Raw genomic sequence first — 23842 nt, 5'->3', positions numbered from 1 at the left:
TTGCAAGCAGTTCACGTAGATTTTGATTTTTTTAAAATGCGCTCCAACAATCACTCCTCTGATGACTCTTGTCATCACACAAATCCCTTCTTTAACAACCTTGTCATTTCTTAATCTCTTTCATCTCAATTTCATATTTTGCTCTGAACATTTTCTCCCTTTTCTTTACTTCCCTCCTCGCATTATGTTTTGCCAATTTTGCTTTATTCCTTTTGCTAATTTTGCATGATAACCATAGCCCAAATAAACAGGCCAGAATAATCACTATTCCCTGTATTAATTTTCCCAATATCCCATGCCAAATACTACTAACCCAGCTTCCCACATGAGCAAGTCCCTTTCCAACCTTTTCCCAAACTCCTGGCTCCTTCAACTCCTTCAAATCAGCACTATCTCTTGTTAGGTTAGTAAGCATGCTTCTAATCTCATTACTATTGCCAGGTAAGTAGGCACAGCAGTGACGCTCATTAAGCATCTTACAGACTCCGCCACTTTTCGCTAAAAGAATGTCTAGAGCAAGCCTGTTTTGAAGAGTCATAGCCCTCTCCGAGGCAAGTTCAGTATCCATCAGGAGTACAGCTCCTGTGAAATTTGTCAGCATGTTATCCACAATAGTAGACAACACTCAAATCTTTATGGAGTTTAAGACAACCCCTACTGAAGGAATTATTGCTCCAAATATGTCCTCTACTACACCAGCAGCAGTTTCTCTCTTTTGTCTAGCACGAAGTAATTCAGTCACTTTCGGGAATTTCTTTAAATCTTCTAGCTGGTAAATCTTTGGGAAAACTATTCCCAAATAACATGTCCCATACCATCCCTTTGGAAGACGGTAATAAGCACTAAGTCCAAAAATATAATAGACCCATGGGATCGCTTGATCGATTCCATTTAACATGAATGTCCATTCACTCTGAAACAAAAACACATGCTTACATTCACTCGTTCCCACAAACACATTATCATAAAATGACTTTGGCCATGTTATGCAAAGCTTACCTACATGGCGTGCATCTATAGCTAGTTTCAGTTTTTCTCTAATTACATTATAACTACCACTATTAATAACGGATTGTTGCTGCAAGCCTTTTTCTAATTTCCCCTTTAAAACCCTTCTTCTATCTTCAGTGTGATCTAAAAAGCTTTTCTCTACCGGCGTAAGCAAGCATGTCAAATTATTGCGGTGTGCATAAGATGTACTAATTGCTACTCTAGGTTCAAAGAACACTTTAACCAGCTTTATGGCATAATATTTAGCTACACCATTCAAATCTTCTATGATAGGCACATAAGAGAACACCAAGTAATGGTTGGAGTAAAAATATTACACTTCTTCTTGGTTATAAAAACGTGTTAGTAGCAAACTACAACTTATCCAATAAGTTAGTGGCAAACTATGATGTGTAACTCCCTCTTGAACTGAAACAGGAATTTGTGTACACAAATAACAAGCTTTCGCATCCATAGTGTCAACATACTCACTCAGCAAGCGATAGAAAACATTAGTAGACAGTTCCCCTTTCGTGTTAGTTTCCTCATGCAGATACTTCGTATCTTGCTCAAACCTCTCCCAAGGTGTTAGTGTAGCCGTCTCAGAAACTGTAGCATTGTTAGCTTCATTCTCATCCACCAATCGCATCTCCACAAACAAAGCTATAATGTATATCACAAACAAAACACCCAGAGCAACACCCAAATATTTACAACGCCTACTCCCCTCACTGTCATCTCACGTACTAGGCATGATCTGTAAAGAATCAGAAAGTAAAGTGCTACAAACGTATACAACCAACTGAGGATGGCTAAAGCTTTCTCTTTTTTTTTTTTTTCTCTCAGCAAGGCTTAAGCAAAGTCTTTCTTCAGCAAGTATTTACAGCTCTCTCTCATTCACTCCCAGGATCCTTGTCAATTCAGTTAGCAGCTTGTCACAATTAGTTTTCGAAAGTCAATTCAGGTTGACAGTGTCACATCCGGTAATTTATCAGTCCCTTTTCTCAGGTTTCTCAACTCAATTTCAGCTTAACACAGTCTCTTTTCCTCGTGGCCAAACTCAGGTACCATAGTATTGACCTGGGACTTCTCAATCAAAACAGAATGGCAAGAACTCCTGTTGCCACTCAGCTGACGTTGCATAAGCCCATTCAGGAGCTGCGTATCTTTTGTTTACTATTCTCTTTATTTTCAACTTGCGGTCACCTTGCAATTCCCCTTTGCTCAGGTCTTCTTTCCTTGTGGTATCAACCTCTTCCTCTATTGTTTCATCAACAACCAACTTTCCTTTTATCACTTGCGATTCTGGTCACTTGTCTCCTTTCAGTGTCCCTTTATTGTTTGGCTTTTCTGGTTGCTGTTCAACTCCCTCCTCTTGTGCTATGGCGTTCTCTCTTGCTGGACCTGGAGTCTGGACACTCTGACATCCTTCCGCCTCAACTCCTTCGCCTTCTGGGTCTGTCAGGGGTTCAACTTCAAACCTGTATCGGCCTGCTTCTGGGAGAACCTCTCTCTGGGTTGGTCCTCCTGGTGCCTCAGTTGAGATAGGCTCACTGTTACCCCTCTGGATCTCGGTTACTGTTTGAGTGGCCAAGCCATCCTCAACGGGCTTTTCTCCTGTATCAGTTACCCTTTGATTACTCTCCGGCCCTGAGGCATCGTTTTCTGTAGCTGGTATTTTCGACAACTCAATTTCCTCATCAGTTGGACACGTCACCTTCTTTGAGTGACTGTCATGGATCCAATTTGGAATTCCTGCACATTTCACAGCAGTAGTAGTTGTCAGTATCACTTGATATGGCCCCTTCCAACGTGGTTCCAAACACGACTTCCTCAAATGTTTCTTGACAACAACCCAGTCACCATCTTTCAGGTTGTGACCTGGATCATTTATCGGTGGCAATGTGGTTGCTTCCACCTGGTGAGAGAAAGAGCGGACCACGTCAGCCAGACCCTTGCAGTAGTCCAACACCATATCATCCATGATATTCACAAGAGCATTTGCAGGTACTGCGGGCAATCTCATAGCTTGGCCCACGAGAATTTCATGAGGAGACAGTCCTGTTTTCTTGTTGGGTGTATTTCTCATTGACATTAGCACTAAGGGCAATGCATCAGGCCATTTCAAATTTGTAGCTGCGCACATTTTTTCCATCCTCGACTTCAGAGTACCATTCATTTGCTCAACTAGTTCTGATGCTTCAGGGCGGTAACTGCAATGCAACTTCTGTTCAATGTTCAGGGCGCCACACAAGAGCTTAACCACCTCATTGTTGAATTGACTTCCTCTATCTGATTCTAAAGAGATCAGAAACCCGAAACGTGGTATAAATTCCCTAAGCAGCAACTTCGCTACTGTGAGGCTGTCATTCCTACGTGTGGGGTAAGCTTCAATCCAGTGACTAAAGATACACACAATCACCAACACGTATCTCAGACCTCCACACACAGGCATTTCAATAAAATCCAACTGCATTCTGCTAAATGGACCTCCTGCTCTCCCAATGTGGCTCAAATTTACCACTGTCCCTTTCCCCGCATTCATCTGCTGACAGATGATGCACCGGTGACAAATCACTTCTGCGGCTTGTCTGAATTTTGGATTGAATCAATCAATTTTGAACAACCTGATCATAGCGTCACTCCCAATATGTGCTTGCCCATGGTAAAACCTTGCAAATTGTGACAAAAGACTGTTCGGCAAAACCATTTTGCCCTCATCTGAAACCCATAGATCGTCTGGCCTTTGTACACATTGCATCTTGAGCCAAGAGTGTTTTTCCTCCCTGCTGGCACGACCCTGTAACAACTTTAATTCCTCCAGAGTGTCCCATCACTATGCCTTCACACTGTGTGAGGCTTTGACCAACTGCTGCAACTGCATGCAAACAACCTGGCAAGGTTGCTGCAACTGGGTCTAAAGTAGCTGAAAGATATGCTACTGGTCGGTTTGCACCTCCATGGACCTGTGTGAGGACAGACAAAGAACAGCCATCACGTTGATGACAAAACAGGGCAAAAGGCTTTGTGTAATCAGGCATACCTAAAGCTGGAGCCCTGCACATGCACCCCTTCAGCTCAATTAACGCCCTCATCACTTTCTCGGACATAGTTAGAGTATCTGGGCCACCCTTAACCTCCTTAACCGTTAGCCTCACAAAGGGCTTGGAGATAACTGAGAAATTTGGGATCCACTGACGAGTGTAGCCCACAATTCCCAGAAACATCCTAACATCTCTCCGAGATGTTGGGGGATTCATCTGCAATATAGCAGTCACTCTTTCCTTGGATATTTTCTTCGAGCCCTTCTCAATGAAATGGCCTAGATATTTCACCTCTTTCTGACAGTACTGCAGCTTCCATGGGGACACCTTATGCCCATTCTTTCCCAAGTGGTTCAATAGGGCAATAGTATCATACTTGCAGTCATCTCTTGTTTTGGAAGCAATCAACACATCGTCAATATACTACACTAGAGTCGATTGGAAAGGCAGTTCCAATGACTCCAAATCCTTCTTCAAAATTTGATTGAAGATAGATGGTGACTCCGAAAACCCCTGAGGGATTCAACACCAACTGTAAACCTTGTCCAGGAATTTAAAACTGAAAAGAAATTGGCTGTCCTCATGAAGAGGCACGGAAAAGAACGCTTGGGACAAATCGACAACTGAGAACCATTCTTCGTTGCATGGAACTTGAAACATAATCACAGCTGGATTTGGCACTATTGGGCAACACTTCACCACTATGTTGTTAATCTTTCGTAAGACTTGAACAATTCGAACTTTCCCACAGGGCTTTCTCAGACCATTATAGGTGAGTTACATCGGCTTCTCATCACTTCTTTCAGGACCCCCTGCTTCACAAAGTCTGCAATTATCTGCGTCACCTGTATGAGAACATGCTGTGCCATGTGGTACTTCGGTACCTGGGGAAACACGGCATTTGGCTTTACATCGACTTTGACTGGTTCTACCCCTTTTATCAATCCCACTTCCTTTCCTGTCAAGTCCCACACCTTCTCTGTGACTGTCCCCTGCAGGTCTGTGGGCAAATCAGTCATTGTGAACATCCGGAAGAAGCTTATCAAGGGGTACTCTTCATCTGTGGTCTCTGCTTCTGGCTCTGAGATCTGACCATCATCCCCCTCATCATCACTGTTTGTCTGCACCTCAATTCCCTCATTCGAACAGGTGATAGAACTCCTGGTCTTACACAGTAAGTCTCTTCCCAGTAGGGACACAGGACTTGAATCACATACCACAAATCTGTGCAATCCCTGAAAGGTACCAATCTTGACTTCAACCGGATCTGTGATCGGGTTGGTCAGGAGCTGGTTTGCCACTCCCACTACCTTTATTGTACATCCTGAAAGGGGCAACTTCGGAACCTCTGCACTTCTGACTGTAGAGCGTGTAGCTCCTGTGTCAACCAAAAATGATACCTTGTGACCCATCACCTTTCCTTGCACATAGGGTCCCCTGTGATCTACTTCTAGGGACGCTGCAAGCCTGCACTCCTCACTATCTGAACTATCATCCGACCATTCATCATTTATTCCATTCTCATCACGCAATGGGAACTGTTGTACTGTGTTATTTTGACTCATTCCTTGACTTGTGACCTGTTGAGGAAGCATCATCTGTTGCTGTCCCATGGGCGCTAAGGGCAACTGCATTTGCTGTCTAGGTACCACTGGAATCTGCTGTTGCACTTGCTGCATCTGCACTGGTTGCATACGTGGCATCTGCACTTGTTGCATGGGTTGGAGACCCTGCATCTGAACCATGTTATTCTGTAAATTTGGATTAGGACCCTTCATTTTTGGTCCTTTAGCATTTTGGAATGTATTGACATCATTGCTTTGCTGAACAACACCCTCCTACACCATCATCGGACATTCCCGCTTCCAGTGTCCCACGCCCCCACATGCATGGCAACACCTTCTTCATCCCTTGCACATCATTCTGAACCACTACTGTATTTAAATCTGGACCACGGTGTACAAAACCTCCTCGACCTCTGTCTCTCGTTTGCGTCTGAAACATTCTGTTTCTCTGCGGCTATTGCACCATCTGTTGTACTCCGTTTCCCTGCATCCCTTCTTGCGCTGCCTTAATTTGCATCACCATCACCTTCTCTTTTAGCTTTCTCTGCTGCAACTCAATCTCGTCCAACAGATCAAATGATTCTTAATCATCTGGATAATCTCTGATCTTAGCCCTTCAATGAACCTGAACACAAGGTGATTCATATCTTTCGCCTCTATGACCTCTGTACCTCTGTAGTGCTTGAATGCCTTCAACAACCTCTCATAGTAAGCATGTATCGACTCTTTGCCTTCCTGTGCCGTTCAATCAATCTTTTGCCAATCAATATTTTGCGGCGACACTTTCTGCTTCAAAAACTCAAGCACCTTAAAGTAGTATCTCATCACCTCAGGAGACGGAGCTCCTGTTACTCTGTCCCGTGCCGGTTCATCCATCGGCCAATCCACACTTCTCTTGCACTCGAGCCACAAATCAGCCGGAACTATGATCTCAAACAATGTATTCAAGTCTTCCCGAAGACACTTCGCTAGCTTCACAAATCTGTCTGTCTGCTGGTACCACTCTATTGGCTTTTCCCTAAGCCTGGGGAAGTCATTTGTGAAGGACAAAATGTCACCTCTAGACCACGGTACATGGACAAGAACCCCTCCGGCCGTCTCTCTCATGGGTAGCATTTTTATTGTACCAGTATCCCGTGCCGGTTTCGCCTGCTGCTGCTCCAAGTAATCACTTTTCCTTTTATCTCTCTTCTTTGCCCATCTGCCTTCCCACTTCTCTAAAGCTCCCCAAACCTGCGCACTCTGTAGTATCTCCTTAAGGTGTGCCTTCATTCCAGTAGACCTCATATGATCAAAATCTTTAGGCTCAAAGTCTAATCTATGACTCCTTTTCAGGTGCTTGGTATTGTCTAAGTCTATGCAATATTTATCTGCTAGGTTTGCCAACCTTTGGTGCACCTTACTCACTTCTTTAGTTATTTTCAGGCACAAATATCTCAATTCTGCTTCTAGCCTGTTCACTCCCATGCTCCCTTCAACTAACTCGGCTGCTTCCATGCCCAATCTCACAACATGTAGGTACTCTTCCCTTTCCGACCGCTCTGCTGTAGCAGGGGTAGTCTGTGGTGAAGTCAGCTTGTCTAACCACTCATTCAATTGTTGCGCAGTTAAACCTTGCAGCAAGATATTTCCAGCCTGTATCGTTGGTGTTTGTGACGCATTCGCACCTGGGAACTGCGGAGTCAGTAATCCCAACCCTGAGTGTCCAACGGCATGTGGAGGAACCCCTATTGGACTGAAGTCTAACAGGGACCTCGATCTTTCTACCATCTGTCCCACTGGGCTCATCCCTTGAGAGTTCCCTACGGACCCTCCGCTTGTCATGTCCTGGGTCATTACCCCCTGATCACACACGCTAGGCTTATCCTGCGCGTACAGTGGTACTGGTGGACCAACCGTATTAGGTAAGGATATGGTGGCTGGTGTTGACTTGTTCCCCACAACCTGTGGAACACTGGCCCCCATATTCTGATTCATTATCCGTGCCGTAGCTATCTGCGGTCCTGTGACCGAAGTGTAACTCTGAACCATCGGTTGCTGCGGCTCGGGCAGCAGAAGTGGAGTTGGCTCAATCTGCACTAATTGTGATCTCCATAAGACTGGTCAGGCGGCACCATCAAGCTCGTAGTGGCTTCTAATGTTGGTACATCAGGGTAGGGCCTCTGAACCGGTGGTGGCTGCAACTGCGTCTGCATCTCTGGAGCAGTGGACACACTAACACTATTCTGTACTGGGGCTGGTGTTGCAACTGCATTTACCTGTGCTGTACTCGCTGTTCCCTAGTTCTGTGTTGAGTTTACAGGACCCGCACTAGTACTTGGTCTATTGTCATCCATGGAATATGGCAGTGGCCGATCAAGTAACAACTGGTTAAGAAACTCATCATCATCTGAGTCATCTGTATCTGCCCAAGACTTGTTATTCTCTTTTCCTTTACTAGAGCCCTTGTCTGTCCGGAAACATCCTAACACCGTCTATTATTTCTCTTCTCCACACTCTGTGTTCGCTATCCAATCTAGCCTCCGCTAGTGTCTTTTATGCCTTTCTCATCCTCCTCCCAAACTTCTGTTGCCGTTGTTGTATGGCTATCAATTCCCAAATTGCCAACGCCTCAAACTGTGCTGGCCTCAGAGGCGGCTTTTGCTCATTTAATGCCTTCCGCAAATTCTCTAGAATTCCTATGTTGAACGACCCATTCTCTGGAAACGCCAAACACCCATCCTTTTCTGTTAATTTGCACCATTGCTTTAGCCAAAGACATGGCGCGACCCCCTTCTCCTCCATTACGGCATAAGCCGGAGTATCCTCTGGCGGTGTAGGCTCCCCCACACTCGTGGTAATGTACACATCTCCCCTCAAAGCGCTCTTTAAAGCCTTGAAGAACTTCATTTTTGCGTCTTTTATTTCGTTTATGACTGAATCAGGAAGTGACTTTAATTCCCAGAACACCCTTCGCCTACCTTCTCAACCACTTGCCTCTCATGGACGGCTGCCAATCCGTGCTCGACCCTTCTCACTAACCGACCTATCCCAGCACGGCTTCAATGACATCACACCCACACACACTGCAGCTGACAAAGTCTTGCAGCTTGTCTCCCTCACTCTCGATTCACACAGACTAATGCAATATATTGCGAGAACTAACAAAACTCAAATTTGCCGGTTAACTACAGGAAGGGTAACGCAATCGCTTCAGAACTTTACAGAGATTTCACTTTAAGACTCGGCCGCTACTCTCTCCTTCTCAGATCCCGCACTCGAAAGCAGAATTCGACCCGCAAATTCTACTCTCGACTTGTCAATGGTTCGTCCTAGTGCACTTTAGAACTTACCAAATCTCCATCGAAGTTTCATTCACTCACTTGACTCAAACTCGACTCGTCAACCACACCTGATTGACCTATTAAACCGCGCAAATGATAACATACACCAAGTGTCTCATACACTTATCAATATACTCCAGAGTCTTAGACCATGCAGGGTCTGTACATCACCAACAACCACGTGGACAATTGTTTTTTAGCACAAAGCGCCACACTCACATGAAGTTCGCAGACTTCCCTACTCTCATACTGCGGAGTACGCACACTCCTACTAAAACATCACCTGCCCTAAAATGTTCACAAACCTCACAATTCAACTGCGGTATGCATAAGCTGTGCAAGCGCAAATCCTACTTCACTCACACCATCACTAGAATGCCGAGAACCTATCCAACTCACTTTGGGAAGCTCCGGGGTCCCGGGAAAGTCATTTGGGACTTAGGGGCACATCATCCTTCCAATGTGCATTAGAAAACAATTCTAAAACAGTAGTCTCTCGTCTTAGAGCCCCAAAGGGCCGAAACCGTCCTCTGCTACCAGGACAGATAACGTGTCCCGAACTAGGTACTTTACTTACACAGGGACTCGTTTTAGGCCAATGAACCTTTTGACCCTGATTGGAGACACCTTAAGATGAGATATCTATTCCGCATTTCAATCACTAGAGCAATAACCTCATCAATAATCACAATAACAAATCAACCAAATTAGTTAATTGCATCAAAAGGAATTGAAACACATGACCTTTCAGCCATGAATAACCACACTAGTTTAGTAATATTTATTCCCTATTGGTTACACTCTACTAGCAGGTTTATTAGTCTCAATACCAGAAAACACATTAACAGTGTCACAATGTGGCAACTTGAATATGGCTTAAGCAAAGCAAAGATCATGAACATTAGAACAAAGCACGACGTCAACATGAATCAACTTTAGCAGAGTATCATTAGCACGTGATTCAACAAAGCAAAGATTCAGTCATTTGTCTATCTGCATTCGTTTTAGTGGACTTCTTATCTAACCTCTGATTAGCATCGGCATGTTGGGCTTCATGCAAAACAATTTTGTAACACAAATTTAGAAAACATCTAACTATGGTCTCTATCAAAAGAGCAGTTGGTACCTAGAAAGAAAAGGCAAACAGACAATTACAATTTCATCATCATATAGTTACCCTCCGTAATGGATCAGCATACAGAATTAGTCTTCGTCCTCAGGACAGCAGTCGACTCCCCATCAGCCAGGATAGAACAGCAAAGTCTCGACAGAATAGGGAAAGTAGGAATACTTCCCTCATAAGGAGGAGAAGTAAATATCGGGCAAGACAAAGTGAGGATGGTTTAAAGTATCATAGCAAGGACTAAGTCAGAATATCAGAGCAACACTAAGGGCCAGATGTAGCAATCTTCCAAATTGCGACTTGCAATTTGCGAGTCCCAGCGACTCGCAAATTGCAACTCGCAATTTGGAATGCAGATAGGTGTCTCAGACACCTTCTGCGAGTCGCAATGGGGTCGCAAAGACCCACCTCATTAATATTAATGAGGTGGGTCGCAATTTGTGACCCCATAGCGATTCAGGGCACTCACGGGGATGGTGACCTGCTGGGAACAGCAGACCACCATGTCCGTGACTGCTTTTAAATAAAGCAGTTTTTTTTTTCAAAGTGCAACCTGTTTTCCTTAAAGGAAAACAAGCTGCACTTTGAAAAAAAAAAAAAACCTTTAGTTTCGGTATTTTTCAGGGCAGGCAGTGGTCCATTGGACCACTGCCTGCCCTGAAAAATTATATGTTGTGCCAGACCCGTTTGCGCCTGGGTTACCATCCACTTCAAGTGGATGGTAACTGCGCTTTCATTTGCGACCGCAATCGCGGTCGCAAATGAAAATGCATACCATTTCGACTCGCAAATAGGAAGGGAACACCCCTTCCTATTTGCGACTCAGAAATGCATTTTGCGAGTCGGTTCCGACTCGCAAAATGCATTCCAACATAGCAAAGACGCATTTGCGACTCGCAAACGGCGATTTTCGCCGTTTGTGTGTCGTAAAGTCTTTGCTACATCTGGCCCTAAGAGTGTCCCTCTAATGTCTCAGTAAGAGACACGAAAATGGCTGAGTAAGATTGGCAGGATAAAGGCACGCAATGGCTGATTTCTCCTTATGACACGTCGTTAAATTGAATTTGCCAGACAAGTCTCTAATTTCCAATTGGTCAGTATTTGGTGCATCATTATCTCTATCCAATAGTCCGTTGATCACCTTACTAGAATTTTTCACTTAAAACAGTTCTCATGCAGTTTATTGGCTCCCGTGATTTACATCTTCAACGGGTAGAATGTCAGGTAGGAAAAGTTACACTCCTCGTTTCAGTCAGTAGCTCCATTGTCTTTACCAGTTTGGGCGACCTTGTACCTGTTGCGAATTACACTGTTGCATTCAGCAAAAATGTCTCCTAGAGCAAGTCGGGTCTCATGAGAAAGAATTTACTACGGTTACACACACATCTCTAGCTTCTGGAAAAGTACAGTTTGATGTCCTTCAGCAAGACAGCACATTGCACGTTAGAAAAACACATTTAATATGGGACCAGGCAGCTAGGCCCAGACCCATGTTAACAAGGCCTAATGATTAATTTTAAAACCTTAACATATAACTCTTAATGCTAAAACAGAATCATACATTAGTACTTTAATAATTCATTATTAATCAATTTAATTAATCATCGTATACATTGGTGGCCACTCCCTGTGGGTACATTCCAAACGCATATGCTAATATTAGTCTGTCACGTTTTCTATGCAGCTTCATTACACATCATTTTGCAAGCAGTTCACGTAGATTTGAATAAAGAAAACTACACCCCAACAATTGCACAGTCTGTACTTAATGCCAGCACATAGCCCGACTTTTGTGCGAGCATCTCCACACATTTGTCTGGGGCCTCAGGAGACAAAGACCAGCAAAAACCTTCAATCCAAGGGAACATTTTCATCCAGACCTTTATGGACTGTTGCTAGCGTGCCTGTTTCTGAGTGAAAGAGCATGTAGATAAGTTCAGGTGTCAAATGAGCGAAGGGCGTAACACTTGTCTTAAACAAATACCTACTTATACCTATTTGCCCAGACTATTATTTACTATAGGGGTGTCTTGATACCAGCAAATGACTCACTCACAGGGCCTTCCCAGTTTATTATAACATAGTTTTTTGTAACAAATGTCATCCTTCAGTTGCTACACAATAAATATTTTCACCAAATGTTCTTACACACATAATTCATCAATTAGTTCATAATTTCATTATGGGAAGCGCGTTGTTCGAGGAGGAGGAGGCGGGGCAGAGGCGATCATCAGGGCAGGAGCCCTTTAACTCTGAATCGCGCTCCCGCTGTCGCGGGAAGCGCGTTGTTCGAGGAGGAGGAGGCGGGGCAGAGTCGATCATCAGGGCAGGAGCCCTTTAACTCTGAATCGCGCCCCCGCTGTTGCGGGACGCGCGCGGGTGGCGCCCGGGCGAAGCCCGGGCCAAGGGCGGGCCCGTCCTTTGCCCGTCAGCGCCCGGAAGAGGCTGGGCTGGGCCACCCCCCTGAGAATTTACTTGGGACTTCTGGATCAGGCTTTTTCAGCTTCAAGAGGTATCGCTCTTTTTTTCTTCTCTGTGATTGTCTCCTCGTAGTTGGTTTTTCACGGCTCGGAGGCCCTAAGTAAATTGATATTTAAGTAAAATCCGCTAAGGAAGCAGTCCATTTATCTAATTGCTATTTCATACTGTCACTACTTTCCTGCATTTCCCTGCATTTTATTTTATTGGCTCAGATTGGTGTTTTATTACTTGTAAGACGATGGGTAAAAGAAAGACCACCACACCTGGGGCCGATGGAGTACACGCTATGCCCGTTCAATCATCAATAACTAGTTACTTATCTTCAGTTATAGGGGCCATTGAGACTGAAATTGTCCAAGTGGAAGAAAGAATTGGGGTGGCAAACAATTTGACTCAAAGATCTTCTTTAGAACCTACAACTTATGCACAGTCTGCTGTCTCTCCAATTGTTTCCCGTGAGTTTATTTTGCCCCTGCCTGAAGATGACGTTAATGCTTCGCATTCTTTACAGCCGTCTAACATAGCGAACAACGATTACTTAGCTGATACTCCCCCTCCTCCAAAAAAAAGGAAAGCTGGAGGATCCCGTAAGTGTAGTAAGTTACTCAAATATCCAACGAAGGTCAAGGAACGCACTTTCACACCAACGGATATCCCGGCCGACTCTCTTCCAAAGGAAACTTCAACACTGGGCGATCCAGGCTCAGATTGTAGGATGCCAAGAGACATTCATTCGACCAACATAGACTTAATCCTCAAACCTTTTTTTCGGCTTTAGAGGAGAAGCTAATACTACTCATTGATTCCAAATTCGAGCAGTTACAAGAAACTATTTTTAAACATCTGCCTCGGCAGCTTACTCCAATATCTAGTTTAAACTCCATTCCTCTTACTCCGAATTTGGTGTCTGATTTTACTGCTTCTCAGCAGGCTAACCGTCTAATGAACTGCAACCAACTCCCGTCTCATCGCATACCGATCTGCAATCCCCATGATGACTTATTAACTGATTCCCGGTCTTCTCTGGGTGGTGGAGCGATTGACTTACTGAGACCTGAAGCTGTTTTTAAATCTAGATCTTTTACTAGCACAAAGGAGGTTCTACAGCTCCCTCCGGATAGCTTGCCATATGTTTTAGTTTTAGCAAATGTTCCACCTCTTGATTGCGTTCAGAAGGAAGATACTCATGCGCTAATAAGGAAATGTGAACATTGGATGAGCCAAAAGCTTAGACATCAAGATGGTTTAAATAATAGAATAATTATGGCTAGAAGGGTGAAGTGGTTAGGCCTATCCAAAAAAGCATATGAAGGTGATTGCATAGTGATTAATTTTGCAAATTCTCATTGTGTTAATCGTCTGTTGGCGTCTCTACCATCGAGTCCAAAAGGGGAAGGTGGAATTAAAGTCTATCCATTAAGCTTTTTGTACAAGCCGCCCACGTTATCACTTCCTCCTATGAGGGTTTCTTATGGTAAAAATATTTTAACAAAAGTACCTGTACAGAACTCCATTTCTGACTTTGGGGCTACTCAAAATCACTCTTCCCTCGATGCAATAGATTGACAATCGGAGAGATTGGGGCTCTCAAATGAATATCTACAGGAACCAGAGCTGATGGGAGTGTGTACACTTTTGCAATCATCCATAGGGCCTGATGAGTTAGTTAGCTTTCCACATCTTACAACAGATACGGCCATAATCGAGGAGTATAGGAAAAAGCCCCAGCAGAGTAACGCACTGTTATCTTTAATTAGTTGGAACATCGCTGGGTTGCGTTCTAAAGTTGACAATTTGGAATGGCTGGAATTTATATCCACATTTGACATTATTTGTCTTCAAGAAACTTGGCTTACGACACCCTTCTTTTTAGACGGATACTATTCTGTATCTCAGCCAGCTACTCCATCTAGAGCAGGCAGAGCAAGTGGTGGACTTTTGATACTTGTGTCATTATTACTCCCAAATATTGAGGGTTCATTGATTTGGTCTTCTGCTTTTTTTCTGGTAGTTTTATTATCAATATCCGGACGGAAAGATATTGTACTTTTAAACTTTTATAATAACATTCCAAGTGCGGCTTTGTCAGGAATTCTTGAAGAGCTTATAGACCAATTAGACTCAGCCGGGAAACTCCAGGATAGGGAATTTGACACGATTTGGGTTGGTGATTTTAATGTTCAGTTATGTAAGTATGAATTACCTCATTTATGTGGCACCGCAACAGAAGGCAGAGAGTCACTCACTCATTTTACTCATTCTAATTTAGGAAATGCCTTGAACACTCTTATTTATAAATTTGATCTTGTCTTTGCAAGGGATATTGCAAACAGTCAGACAAGAGAAATACCCACTTATACTGGAAGTATTAACGGTAGCGTTATTGATTTTATCCTGATTAACTCTTCACTTTCATGTTCAATAGTGGATTTTAAAATTGATTCTCATTGTGCTAGTGATCATAACCCCTTGAGCATAAAACTATCCTTTAAAACTAGGGTAACATTACCTAGGATTGCACATAAAGGGAAAGAGGTGTTTAAAAGAAATTCCGGCCCTCGTATAAGGTGGGAGAGAGTAAACTCTAACACTTTTCATACGAATCTTATCACTCAAAATAAGGCTGATATAAACACTTGCTTGTCCCTGCAACCCACCCCACTCCACCTTATGAATGCCTTTGAATCTTTAAGTTGTGCTATTTCCCAGGCATTGTTGTGTGTCCAACATCCTAAAGGCGCAAAACCTCAACGGTGGTTTAATTCTGCTTGTACGGCTGCCCATAGAGATCTAAAGTTAGCGATTAAAACCATTCCACGTAATCAGGATTTAATTAAGCAGGCCAGGGGCCGATATAAATTAGCCCTAGAAGAAAGAAAGAATGAAGTACGCACTAGTGCTTGGGAAGATCTTATGGCAGCGACAGAACTACGGGATCCTTCTCAATTTTGGAAGGTGGTTAATCACCCATATTTTTTAGGAAAGGAAAACAGGGAAGATGACTGTTTGATACCAGAGGGGGTTTGGGTAGACCACTTTTCATCCGTATTTCAATCTGCAGATAATCCCAATGATGGAGAGGAGGGATGTGGCCTCCCACGTTTGGCTACTTCAAATCCAGTTAAGAGCGCCATCTTACTTGAGGCACACGAGATTAGTGCAGCAATAACTAAAATGAAACTAAGGAAAGCCCCTGGCCCTGATGGGATACCGGTTGATCTATTTAAATCTTTACCTGATCTGTGGGTTCCACTAATTACAAATGTTCTGAACAGTGCTATTCATAGTGTTATTCCCTCTTCATGGTTAACGGCAATTATTGTTCCAATTTTCAAAAAGGGTAACAGGCTTGACCCCTTTTGTTATAGACCCATTTCCTTAATAGACTCTACTGCAAAGATTCTGGGGAGTGTCATCCTGACCCGGCTTGAGGATTGGGTTGCAAGGTCAAACATTTTATCGCCAACTCAATATGGGTTTAGGCCTGGACTAGGTACAGTGGACCAGGCCCTAAATTTACATCTCATCCTCAGTAAATATGTAATTGCCAAAAGGGAATCTATCCATTTAGCATTCATAGACCTGTCTAGTGCATTTGATATGGTAAACAGAGCAAAATTGTGGGTTATAATGGATAAAATGGGGATTGAGCAAGATTTGCTAATTTTGATCAAACGCTTATATTCCGACCTTCATATTTTAATCCAGTTTGGTCAACATGGTGAAAGGTCGCATCCTCTTGCTTCTACTCGAGGTGTTAGACAGGGATGTACACTGGCACCTTCCTGTTTTTATTGTACATAAATGGCTTGCACAATTGTTTGGTTAAAAATGGTAAGGATTTTCCAAGGATGAGTTCTAGACAATTGCCAATTTTATTATATGCAGATGATGCTGTTTTAATCGCCCGCACAGCCAATGGTCTACAGACTCTCTTGGATCTTTTTTTAACACACACACGAGAGCTGGATTTGGAAGTTAATTTTAAAAAATCACATGTCATGATTTGCGGCCCTAAAAATACTCGTACCAGATGTTTTAGAATGGGGGGGAATACCCTGACAAAGGTAAAAGACTTTTGTTATCTAGGTCTGTATTTAAGTTCCACTCTGTCTTGGAAATTCCATCTGAATTTTAAGCTTCAACAATTGATAAGAAATGTTGAGGCAATTTTTCGCTTTGCCCGTAGATTAGGGCATAGACCGGCTCACCAGATCCTCACGCTTTACAATTTTAAATGTGTCTCTGCGGCGATGTATGGGGGTGGCCTTTGGGGATATACTAGTCCAAATGTTTTGCAGCTTGCAGAGAATAAATTCCTTCATCGGCTACTTATGGTACCTAAGAACATAGCGAACATTTTATGCCATGAGGAATTAGGAATTCACTATATTACAGATTTGATAGATATTGCCCCACTCTTGCTATGGATAAAAGTATGGTCAAATCCGGTGGCTACCTTAACACATGATTGTGTAAAAGATTGTCTCTCATTATCAAACTGTAACAAAATTCCATGGCTAAACTTTGTTCACAAAGGCTTCCGAAATTTGGATTTGGAGTTCATGTATTTTAAACCAGAGCTTATGCCAGTTAATGCGAAAGAAATTGTTAAACTTCGACATAAAGAGTATGTCATGAATCTTAGATACCAAACGGCAGAGAAATTAAGCTCTTTTAATTCATATACACAAATTTTATCATCAGACTCGTTAGAACCTTATTTTGTTTGGTTCCCGACCCCTTCTTTATATTCTTTACTTGTATCTTTTAGATTTAATCTGATCCATTTTAGAGTGGCGTTTCCGATAAAATGTGTGTGGGAAAAAACACTACCTCCATGCCCTTGTGATAACTTTTCAAAACAAAGTACTTGCCATTTTATTTTATTTTGTAAACTTTACTCGGCTCCTAGGAAATCCTTTTTATTACCCATTTTGCATAATTTGCACACTTCTTCCTACAAAGAAGGACTGATTGGCATCCAAAGCCTCTTAACCAAACAAATTTGTATTTCTATTCTCAGTTTTATCAAATCCGCTATTACTATTAGAAATCGATATGAATTGGTAACGTGATCATTTATTAAGAGAAATTAGGCACTGTCCTTTTTACTATATTGTTATATTGTTATATATGTTTTTATAAGCACTTATTTTTTACTGTTTTAGCAAGCTTGGGTGGCAAACCTAGATTTAATAGATTCATTTTAATGAACGTTATAAGTACTGCATTTTATGATGATTCTTATGTATGCATGTTTACTTTTGTGGCTTATCGCCGAATAAAGTTATTTTGACTGACTGACTGACTGACATTATGAATGACTTATGTTATGAGAAGGACAACATTCTTTGGAAATCAAACAGATTTGTAATACTACAAGTAAGTAAACACAATTCAATTACTATTTAAATAGTTTTACTGAGATGGAAGGCGTCATCAGTGACAAAACACAATGCATTTAATTATTTTTTTTCTTCTTAATTACACGTCATTGATAATAAAGTAATGAGGCAATATATAATTTATGTGTATAAAAACACCAAGTATGTGAAGCAATTGAATGCTCCTTTTTTTGCTCCTAAAACGACATACTGATTCTTATATCTTGTGCATTCTGGGGTCCAACTGTTCTCAGTTTGAAGGAACCAACCCTGTATTCGAATTTAATATGTATCGACAAAATGCAGTTCCATTTTTTAGAGTATTTCTTCGTAGTAATAGATATGCACCTCTCCATAACTTGAAAGAACGATAGGTAAAGCTTGTTTCTACATTGTATGCAATTGAATAGTCAATGTCTAGTTCTGCTCACAGAACCAATGGCTGTGCCCCATGCTTCATGCCTCCTTCTCTTACTCTGCTCTGAGAAACACAGTGGAGCAGACAATGCTCCACTGTGGTCTTTACCTTGACCTGACCCCTCCAAACCCGAACCCTAGTTGTGTCCTAGTGGGTTTATGAGCTGACATTTTCTGGCTGCATGAAGCAGGTGGGAAATGGCGGCACATTTGGCCACGGAAAACTGGACTGTTAAGAACTGTGTATTCCACAGTCAGTGTAGTTATTCCCCATCCGTGGGGTATAACTTGGAGCTGCTGGATTTTTATGGAAATGTACAAACCACAAACAGAGGCTCCTATCCACAGTGGCTCATAACTATATTCCGACCATCTCATAATGAGGGTGAATGTGGGGAGAATAATATCGCTCCCATAATTCCCTTTTTTGGGTGGTTTGAATTATTGGAGGGATGATCCTTTGCACATTATTAATATTAATTAATATTGCTTTGCCTTAAGTGATTTTACCTTTTCCCAATATGTGCTTTTTCTTTTGCAGGTTCTGTGTAAGTTACATATTTTCACCCTGTGACCTCGGGCTCCTCCAAGTTGTTTTCTTCATCATTGTGTGACACAGTTTATTTAAGTTTAATGAATAATTCAGTTATATTTGCCATTATGTGAGATGAGTTATCATAAACTGTGTAACGAAATTCAAGTATGTTCTCAACAAGGGGCCAAAAATACGTCATGCCCGAGCCCAGATATATCTAAAATGGCACTGCTAATTTAATAGAGTATTAATAGTGAATCTGTAATGTGGCAATGCCATAATAAAGCATCAGAAAGCTGTGACAAAAGATGGTGTCACCTCTGCTTATTGTCAGGCAGACAAATGTGAGTAAGCTCAGTTTTCACCCGCTTTTCCATATGTAACGCTGCATGTGCAGTGAGTGCTGCTTTCCTCAGTAGTTCACAAACTGATTCTTTCTTACTCTACTGATCTCAACAACCCTACATGAGATTCTCAGTGGAACCTTTAATAAGATTGAATTCTAACCCCGTACTATTAGTTTTAGTTAACCTGCATATTTACTGGTAAAAAATGTTATATTGAAACAAAGCTAAACTCCCCCACTCGCCAGCATTCTTCAATGGGACTCCTTTCTTGCAGAGAAACCTGGTTCCTGCCCATTCAACCCACTGAGGTGCGCGATTAGGGAGCCGCACAAGTGCAAGAGCGACGCTGACTGCGATGGGAAAATGAAGTGCTGTGATCACCAGTGCGAAAGGCAGTGCGTCCCGCCTGAACCAGGTGAGAACACGGCAGAGGCTCCGGCTCCCAAAGTCTTAAGCATGTGAAGGAGGCATTGAGACCACATTGAGACAAAGGACCCTCTTATGACACAACCTGTCATTCCGAGCCAGGAGAAAACCATTCCGGCTGGTGACTTTCCCTGGTTACCGGACATCACAAGTTGCCAAAATTTGGAAAATGATTCCAGGCTCGTATTTTACTTTGTTGTATTCCACAGGTTTACCATGAGCACACAACCTTTTCAGCACACATTTTATGCTCGCCACAAAACTTTATATTCCTTGCTTGCTGCCTGTGCATATTTTGTGTGCGTAAACTGCAGTTGGTTTTACCTGGTGCATTACCGCAGTTGGTAAAACTTGTAAAAGGTGGTATCCCTCCTCCCCCATGAGGATTCCACTCAGCCCTACTCACAATGGACCCACAATTGGGTTAATGCTTTGAAGGTCCATGGATTAGGAATCAGAAGTCGCGGTGTGAATTGACCAAACTGAAATGAAAACTAAACTCAGTAACCTTCTCTGAGCAGTTCTGCATGTATGTTCCACTGTACGTAAATATTGTCCGTATTCCTACAGAGCTGAAAATAGCAGCAGATTGTGATAACGCGTCCCGACCTAGGTACTTTACTTACACGGGGACTCGTTTTAGGCCAATGAACCTTTTGACCCTGATTGAAGACACCTTAAGACGAGATATCTATTCCGCATTTCAATCACTAGAGCAATAACCTCATCAATATTCACAATAACAAATCAATCAAATTTGTTAATTGCGTCAAAAGGAATTGAAACACATGACCTTTCAGCCATGAATAACCACACTAGTTTAGTAACATTTATGATATTTATTCCCTATTGGTTACACTCTACTAGCAGGTTTATTAGTCTCAATACCAGAAAACACATTAACAGTGTCACAATGTGGCAACTTGAATGACTTAAGCAAAGCAAAGATCATGAACATTAGAACAAAGCACGACGTCAACATGAATCAACTTTAGCAGAGTATCGTTAGCACGTGATTCAACAAAGCAAAGATTCAGTCATTTGTCTATCTGCATTTGTTTTAGTGGACTTCTTATCTAACCTCTGATTAGCATCGGCATGTTGGGCTTCATGCAAAACAATTTTGTAACACAAATTTAGAAAACATCTAACTATGGTCTCTATCAAAAGAGCAGTTGGTACCTAGAAAGAAAAGGCAAACAGAAAATTACAATTTCATCATCATATAGTTACCCTCCGTAATGGATCAGCATACAGAATTAGTCTTCGTCCTCAGGACAACAGTCGATTCCCCATCAGCCAGGATAGAACAGCAAAGTCTCGACAGAATAGGGAAAGTAGGAATACTTCCCTCATAAGGAGGAGAAGTAAATATCGGGCAAGACAAAGTGAGGATGGTTTAAAGTATCAATAGCAAGGACATAAGTCAGAATATCAGAGCAACACTAAGGGCCAGATGTAGCAATCTTCCAAATTGCGACTTGCAATTTGCGAGTCCCAGCGACTCGCAAATTGCAACTCGCAATTTGGAATGCAGAAAGGTGTCTCAGACACCTTCTGCGAGTCGCAATGGGGTCGCAAAGACCCACCTCATTAATATTAATGAGGTGGGTCGCAATTTGTGACCCCATAGCGATTCAAGGCACTCACGGGGATGGTGACCTGCTGGGAACAGCAGACCACCATGTCCGTGACTGCTTTTAAATAAAGCAGTTTTTTTTTTCAAAGTGCAACCCGTTTTCCTTTAAGGAAAACGAGCTGCACTTTGAAAAAAAACCCGAAACCTTTAGTTTCGGTATTTTTCAGGGCAGGTAGTGGTCCATTGGACCACTGCCTGCCCTGAAAAATTATATTTTGTGCCAGACACAAAGGGGAAGGGGTCCCATGGGGACCCCTTCCCGTTTGCGCCTGGTTACCATCCACTTCAAGTGGATGGTAACTGCGCTTTCATTTGCGACCGCAATCGCGGTCGCAAATGAAAATGCATACCATTGCGACTCGCAAATAGGAAGGGAACACCCCTTCCTATTTGCGACTCAGAAATGCATTTTGCGAGTCGGTTCCGACTCGCAAAATGCATTCCAACATAGCAAAGACGCATTTGCGAGTCGCAAACGGCGATTTTCGTCGTTTGCGAGTCGCAAAGTCTTTGCTACATCTGGCCCTAAGAGTGTCCCTCTAATGTCTCAGTAAGAGACACGAAAATGGCTGAGGAAGATTGGCAGGATAAAGGCACGCAATGGCTGATTTCTCCTTATGACACGTCGTTAAATTGAATTTGCCAGACAAGTCTCTCATTTCCAATTGGTCAGTATTTGGTGTATCATTATCTCTATCCAATAGTCCGTTGATCACCTTACTAGAATTTTTCACTTAAAACAGTTCTCATGCAATTTATTGGCTCCTGTGATTTACGTCTTCAACGGTAGGAAAAGTTACACTCCTCGTTTCAGTCAGTAGCTCCATTGTCTTTACCAGTTTGGGCGACCTTGTACCTGTTGCGAATTACACTGTTGCATTCAGCAAAAATGTCTCCTAGAGCAAGTCGGGTCTCATGAGAAAGAATTTACTACGGTTACACACACATCTCTAGCTTCTGGAAAAGTACAGTTTGATGTCCTTCAGCAAGACAGCACATTGCACGTTAGAAAAACACATTTAATATGGGACCAGGCAGCTAGGCCCAGACCCATGTTAACAAGGCCTAATGATTAATTTTAAAACCTTAACATATAACTCTTAATGCTACAACAGAATCATACATTAGTACATTAATAATTCATTATTAATCAATTTAATTAATCATCGTATACATTGGTGGCCACTCCCTGTGGGCACATTCCAAACGCATATGCTAATATTAGTCTGTCACGTTTTCTATGCAGCTTCATTACACATCATTTTGCAAGCAGTTCACGTAGATTTGAATAAAAAAACTACACCCCAACAATTGCACAGTCTGTACTTCGGATTTAATATGTATCGACAAAATGCAGTTCCATTTTTTAGAGTATTTCTTCCTAGAAATAGATATGCACCTCTCCATAACTTGAAGGAACGATAGGTAAAGCTTGTTTCTACATTGTATACAATTGAATAGTCAATGTCTAGTTCTGCTCACAGAACCAATGGCTGTGCCCCAGGCTTCATGCCTTCTTCTCTCACTCTGCTCTGAGAAACACAGTGGAGCAGACAATGCTCCACTGTGGTCTTTACCTTGACCTGACCCCTCCAAACCCGAACCCTAGTTGTGTCCTAGTGGGTTTATGAGCTGACATTTTCTGGCTGCATGAAGCAGGTGGGAAATGGCGGCACATTTGGCCACGGAAAACTGGACTGTTAAGAACTGTGTATTCCACAGTCAGTGTAGTTATTCCCCATCCGTGGGGTATAACTTGGAGCTGCTGGATTTTTATGGAAATGTACAAACCACAAACAGAGGCTCCTATCCTCAGTGGCTCATAACTATATTCCGACCATCTCATAATGAGGGTGAATGTGGGGAGAATAATATCGCTCCCATAATTCCCTTGTTTGGGTGGTTTGAATTATTGGAGGGATGATCCTTTGCACATTATTAATATTAATTAATATTGCTTTGCCTTAAGTGATTTTACCTTTTCCCAATATGTGCTTTTTCTTTTGCAGGTTCTGTGTAAGTTACATATTTTCACCCTGTGACCTCGGGCTCCTCCAAGTTGTTTTCTTCATCATCTACCTGGTTGTACATGGTCACCATAGGTTTTAACCTATGCGTTAAACTTAATTGATGGACTCATCAGCTGGTTACTCCCCAAGAAGGACATCCTCCACCATCATCTTCTTTCCTACTTCAAACGGACAGATTTAAATTCATCTTTCTCGAGTAATAGTGTCACCCGCACTAAGGTAGTAGGTTGATGGATGAGGATGCTTCTTATAGCCATAAGCTGTGACATCATAATGTTCGCACCATTTTCTATTGCTTGTGATGCAACCAGTAATAAAAGAATTTGCATATTATACTGGCTTCATTGTCTTCAATAAAATCTTAGATTTCCTCTGCAAGAAGCTAGGAATGCCTCATTATATTGGAGGACCTTGGAGGGGAAAAGGCAGAACCCACAAGGTAATAGTCTTATTGGTCTCTACAGTAATTCCTAAATAAGATGAATTCTCTTGGTCACATCAATCCTGTGCAAAAGATGGATAGAGTATAAAAACA

At 42.4% G+C, this 23842-nt stretch overlaps 1 protein-coding gene across 1 annotated transcript in view; it reads left to right on the top strand.

Moving 5' to 3' along the window:
• Window positions 1-23640, top strand: part of LOC138303923 (WAP four-disulfide core domain protein 5-like) — a 29067-nt gene extending 5427 nt beyond the window's left edge. The window contains exons 3-4 of the mRNA XM_069243493.1: window positions 19487-19627; window positions 23287-23640. Of these exons, the coding sequence (XP_069099594.1) occupies window positions 19487-19627; window positions 23287-23297 (152 nt within the window). The 3' untranslated portion in view covers window positions 23298-23640. The remainder of the gene's footprint in view (window positions 1-19486; window positions 19628-23286) is intronic.
• The last annotated feature ends 202 nt before the right edge of the window (window positions 23641-23842 follow it).

This window comes from Pleurodeles waltl, chromosome 7, assembly GCF_031143425.1.
Source record: "Pleurodeles waltl isolate 20211129_DDA chromosome 7, aPleWal1.hap1.20221129, whole genome shotgun sequence".
In the NCBI taxonomy this organism is placed as follows: domain Eukaryota; kingdom Metazoa; phylum Chordata; class Amphibia; order Caudata; family Salamandridae; genus Pleurodeles; species Pleurodeles waltl.
Note: the sequence above shows the minus strand (reverse complement) of the source record. Positions and strands in the feature narration are given on the sequence as shown.